Source organism: Ylistrum balloti, unplaced genomic scaffold (genome assembly GCF_031769215.1).
Source record: "Ylistrum balloti isolate Yb309-2 unplaced genomic scaffold, AGI_CSIRO_Ybal_v1 Utg370156, whole genome shotgun sequence".
Taxonomy (NCBI): Eukaryota; Metazoa; Mollusca; class Bivalvia; order Pectinida; family Pectinidae; genus Ylistrum; species Ylistrum balloti.
This window is the reverse complement of record NW_026782154.1, coordinates 340,144-346,019: the sequence shown is the minus strand read 5'-3', so window position 1 is coordinate 346,019 and position 5,876 is coordinate 340,144. Positions and strand designations below refer to the sequence as shown.

Here is a 5,876-nt window from a genome sequence, read left to right as displayed (position 1 = left end):
GTCTGGAAACTCGGAAGTCTTCCTGCTGGTGGTTATTGTGATCATTAAATTAACTTTAACAGTCTATCTGACCATAACTTATCTAGTCATTTCTTCCAATTATCACGATTCGTCAGCTTAGAACCTGACATTACTTACTTTGATTGACCAAGGTTTACATGGCAAATATCGTCGTTGAAGCAGAAGACACTTACCCTTCCGGAACACCTGGTCTTATTCTCTTTGGACCATTTCCCAGGAGTCTCCATGTAAATCTTTCTTTTGTTCATATTTTGTACCTGAATTTGAGTTTGGATAAGAATTATGTTGGCACGTTGGTAGGTATTTTTTAAGATATCTGACCTCTTCTTCATTCTAATAAATACCATCTAACATTGTATTGCAAATTATTGCATGATTATCAAATTTTCTGGTCCTGGAATTAAACGACAGAGCAAACTTTCATCGATTCCCAACAGTGATCTGATAAAGGCCTACTACATGCAGTTTTTAACGAGCCGCGTGCAAGCACACATACGGGTATTTTATGAGCAAAGCGGGATAACTCTAACAACTAGGTCGTCCCAGATGTTTACAGCGGAAACGAAAACCACATTGTGACCACAGGCTGCTGACGATACACGGTGCCGTATGTATAATCACGTTTCAGTAGTGATGTTTGGAGATGAAAATATCAACTATGAGTGAGTTGACAATACTAGGTTGCAAGTGTCAGTAGTTGATACCCACAATATACACGAAGCAAGTTACTGCGGGGCGTCGCTGACCTATATCTAGGTTTATCGCGACACGAAAGTCCAGGGTCCCAATTTTTGACAGATAATGAGTCGACATCAAGCATATGATCTAGGTTGACAGTAATACTGAAAAAGTGAATTCACGTAAGTATGGTAATGTTCATGTCTAACATGATGCACAAATGAGTGTTTCCTACATGGGATCTGTAGCAGTATCCTTTGCTTTATAAGGAAGTGTAACGTATCCTCTCCTATTTCCAACCTGAGCATCCTCGTCCCCAGGCCAGGGGAAGATCGTATCGCTGTTGATGTAGCATCTATAGTTCTGTTTTTACCTTTAGCAGCTAGTATGCTGTTTTCACCTGTTGCATCTATAATGCTGTTTTCACCTGTAGCAGCTAATGTGATGTTTTCACCTGTAAAAGTTACCGTGCTATTTTCACCTGAAGCAGCTATAGTGTTGTTTAACCTGTAGCATCTATAATGATATTTTCACCTGTAACAGCTATTGTGATGTTTTTCACCTGAAGCATCTATAATGCTGTTTTCACCTGTAGCATCTATAATGCTGTTTTTACCTTCATCAGCTATTGTGATGTTTTCACCTGTAGCAGCTATTGTGATGCTTTCACCTGTAGCAGCTGTTGTGGTGTTTTAACCTGTAACAGTTATAGTGTTGTTTCACCTCAGTCCAAGATGAAGAAAAAAAGCAAAACAAAAATCCCATTAATTCGTAATTGCTTGATAACTCCAGCGTTCGGTAGATGTTAATATTACTTAATGAGTATAGTCTCTGTTTTTATAGTCTGTTGATGTTGTGTTGTGTTCTGAATAGTCGAAAATAAAGACTGGAAACGAGCATGAATGAGTACAGATGAATGCATCTCTGATCTGTAGTCGGACTCTGATCGGAGCGTTCCTCTGAAAAAGGACAGATATGTTGATATATACAAAGTAGATTTGTTTGAACACTCGAAACAAACATGTTACGTAAAATACGTGAATATTGATATTACATATTTTGTCTTTTTTATGTTTTAGAGCAGTAGACGATATTTGAAAAAAATAACTTATCAATTTGTTGTGAACCACTGCACATGAAGTCTATTTTTAAAAAGGGAAATATTATCCACAGTAACACGTGTCTTTCAATTCCTTGGGTATAACATGTATACCCCCGTATATTTTTTCTTGACTGCACTAAATCGTCATTGACATTACATTTCTTCAACAGCCAGGACTGCGGAGTGACGTCGCCATGACACAATACGTGATTAACGAACTCGATACGTTTCACGGGGACTTGTCTTTCAACGGAGTTCCATATGAGGCGTTCGAACGTACCGGTAAATATTCAATGTTGTCTCCTTACAAGTAAATCATTAAAACGTGTCTTCATTCAGGTAAATACTTTAATGATGTCATCATACAGGTAAGTATATAAATAGCGTCTTTATACAGGTGAGTATTTTAATGGCGTCTTCATAGAGGTACATACTTTCATGGTGTCTTCATACAGGTATGTCCATTAACGTGACCAAACACAGGCAAGTATTTAAATGGTTTCAAAACAGTTAGTGCAACATTTTATAATGTTCACAAGAAATTTGTATTTAAATGAACCAGTTCTGTTGTTTCATGGTAAATTATCATGGAAGAGTATCTACATTTAGGTCTTTCGATTGTGACCAGTTTCGCCTCTGTTCATCAACCGATCTCAGGAAAATAAAATGAATAGTTAGCGATGATAAAATGCTTAAAAACTCACCAATTACACGTTATTTTACTTATGTAGACCATACAATATACTGGGCACCTTGATCCATTGACAACAACTTTTTTTTAATATTGTAAAGTGTTCGCTTTTCTTTTTCTCAACAATTTTACTTTAATTACACTTCCTCAATAAAATGGTAAACTCATTCTTACAGTTCACTATTCGCTTGACCATTGCCAAAGGTGTTCAATACAATACTCTTCTTTTGGAAGTATTACAAAGGTTCACTTCCGTAGCCTTGTCATTATCACAGGTCACTGGTCACTATGGGGAGTCACGAAGATGTTTGAAGCAGCCCGTCTGATTGGTTTATACAACGACCTATTCCACTTCCGGTCAATGGAAGGAAAGACCATTGGTTTAGTAGTCGTCACACAATCCCTCCGACTAAGTCCCGATCTACACCGAGACTACTCACTTTTCACCACCCTAAAACAGCGGTATGTTCTGGACATCGTGGAGGTTGGCCGGAGCTCGTTTTCCTTTGTAACCCGACTAACCAATGAAGAAACTGGACAGTTCCTTGGGGAACTACTGCTCAAGTACGTCTTATTTGACAGGAGAACCCGGAAGTCAATTAAACTTCCGGCAGAATTTTTTGAGCAATATTCCAGATACCCAAAAAAGGAAATAAAAGTGCACAAACTGTCCATTCCAGCATGTCCAGACATGGGTAAAAATGTTTTCCAGTTGAAAGTATTGCCCCTCCATAGTGACACGGACCGGAACAACCATGTGAACCAATCAGTTTACTTCCGGTATTGTATTGACTGCGCAACGGATGCAGCGCTTACTGGAAATTATCGCCATTTCACGTCAGATATGTGCTGGTATCCAGTTGTAGAAATGAATGTTTATCACGCCAATGAAAGTCTCGTCAACAAAGAGTTAGTCGTCAACACGTGGCAAGATGATGACGACTTCCGGTTAATCTTTTTTATCATTAAGCGAAAGGACACCGTTCTCTTTAAGGCTTCTATACAGTTTTATCCTGAAATGTCTAAACGGAGAAGAAATTCTCGCATGTGAACGTGTACAAGAAACATAATCAGTCAGCATGTCTTAATATCCAAGGTTTTATTAGTGTAGCTGAAAAGGTTTGTTAGATAAGGCAGTAAAGCACTGGACTGCTTTCTAATGATATTCATAGGCCTATGAATGACAAGAGAATTAGGGTCAATTCAGTGATGCGCCTTAGCGCTTCATGTTGAATTTACTGATTTAAAGTTAACATTTTGCAAGTTTATTATATCATCAGAGGGAATTACAACCTTACCTACACTAATGGCAGTTTCCTTAATATTTCATTGATTGTACGGTGCATGTGACGTATGATAATTTCTTTGATAATTATGTCGCTATCTAATTCTCAAAATATCTCTCCAATACACAGATAAAGTAGTATTTATTCCGAGTTTATCACTTATCAGGGTTGTTCTGTTTAAAAAATAAGACTTAAGATAATTCGTGATGGTTAGTTTAAAAACAGATTTCATTCAGGATTCAACATTGACAAGGATTAGGTAACAAGCCTCAATCTTATGTAAAACCATCTCCTAATTAGTTACTGACATACATATATAAGTAGTCTAATCTTGTTAGACAGAAAAGAGAATAATACTGTCAACAATAACGCTTCTGTCCGAGCACTGACCCTGTGTTTATCAGGATATTAATGTACAACTGTAATCAATGAAATATAAAAATATCACTCAATCAGGATTATTTTAATGTAATTACATACTTAATAAAACAGTTCAAGTTAAAATGAGTACCTTGTAATTATACAGGTAAGTATATAGCAATTACATTGGTATGTACAGGTAACATATATATATATATATATATATATATATCTAACGTGTAGATTCTACTTTCTCTCCCTCCCTCCCCAACATGTAGATTCTACTTTCTCCCTCTCCCTTCCCAACATAAACATTCTACCCACCCCTTCCTCTCCAACATGTAGATTCTACTCTCTTCCCTTCCCTCCCCAACATGTAGATTCTACTTTCTCTCCCTCCCTCCCCAACATTTACATTCTACTTTCTCCCTCTCCCTTCCCAACATAAACATTCTACCCACCCCTTCCTCTCCAACATGTAGATTCTACTTTCTCTCCCTCCCTCCCTCCCCAACATGTACATTCTACTTTCTCTCCCTCCCTCTCCAACATGTAGATTCTACTTTCTCTCCCTCCCTCCCCAACATTTACATTCTACTTTCTCCCCCTCCCTCCCCAACATGTACATTCTACTCTCTTCCCTTCCCTCCCCAACATGTAGATTCTACTTTCTCCCCTCCCTCTCCAACATGTAGATTCTACTTCTCTCCCTCTCCCTCTCCCAACATAAACATTCTACCTCACCCCTTCCTCTCCCAACATGTAGATTCTACTTCTTCCCTTCCCTCCCCAACATCTCTCCCTCCCTCCCTCCCCAACATGTACATTCTACTTTCTCTCCCTCCCTCTCCAACATGTAGATTCTACTTTCTCTCCCTCCCTCCCCAACATTTACATTCTACTTTCTCCCCCTCCCTCCCCAACATGTACATTCTACTCTCTTCCCTTCCCTCCCCAACATGTAGATTCTACTTTCTCCCCTCCCTCTCCAACATGTAGATTCTACTTTCTCCCTCTCCCTTCCCAACATAAACATTCTACCCACCCCTTCCTCTCCAACATGTAGATTCTACTCTCTTCCCTTCCCTCCCCAACATGTAGATTCTACTTTCTCTCCCTCCCTCCCCAACATGTACATTCTACTTTCTCTCCCTCCCTCTCCAACATGTAGATTCTACTTTCTCTCCCTCCCTCCCCAACATGTAGATTCTACTTTCTCCCCCTCCCTCCCCAACATGTAGATTCTACTCTCTTCCCTTCCCTTCCCAACATGTAGATTCTACTTTCTCTTCCTCCCTCCCCAACATGTACATTCTACTTTCTCTCCCTCCCTCTCCAACACGTAGATTCTACTCTCTCCCCCTCCCTCTCCAACATGTAGATTCTACTTTCTCTCCCTCCCTCCCCAACATGTAGATTCTACTTTCTCCCTCTCCCTCCCCAACATAAACATTCTACCCACCCCTTCCTCTCCAACATGTAGATTCTACTCTCTCCCCCTCCCTCCCCAACATGTAGATTCTACTTTCTCACCCTCCCTCCCCAACATGTAGATTCTACTTTCTCTCCCCCCCCCCTCCCCAACATGTAGATTCTACTCTCTCCCCCTCCCTCCCCAACATGTAGATTCTACTCTCTCCCCCTCCCTCCCCAACATGTAGATTCTACTCTCTCCCCCTCCCTCCCCAGCATATAGATTCTACTATCTCCCTCTCCCTCCCCAACATGTAGAATCTAC

General features: G+C 39.9%; 1 protein-coding gene across 2 annotated transcripts; it reads left to right on the top strand.

The window, feature by feature from the left end:
• The first annotated feature begins 607 nt into the window (after positions 1–607).
• LOC132550901 (uncharacterized) lies at positions 608–4,238 on the top strand. 2 transcript variants are annotated; one of them, XM_060215000.1, is made up of 3 exons: positions 608–683; positions 1,972–2,083; positions 2,768–4,238. In XM_060215000.1, exons 2-3 carry the CDS (start codon positions 1,996–1,998, stop codon positions 3,541–3,543), a joined length of 864 nt encoding a protein of 287 aa, XP_060070983.1. In that variant the 5' UTR covers positions 608–683; positions 1,972–1,995; the 3' UTR covers positions 3,544–4,238. The 2 variants fall into 2 exon arrangements, with proteins under 2 accessions (XP_060070983.1, XP_060070982.1); XM_060214999.1 differs by having other exon boundaries at positions 618–881.
• Positions 4,239–5,876: the final 1,638 nt, after the last annotated feature.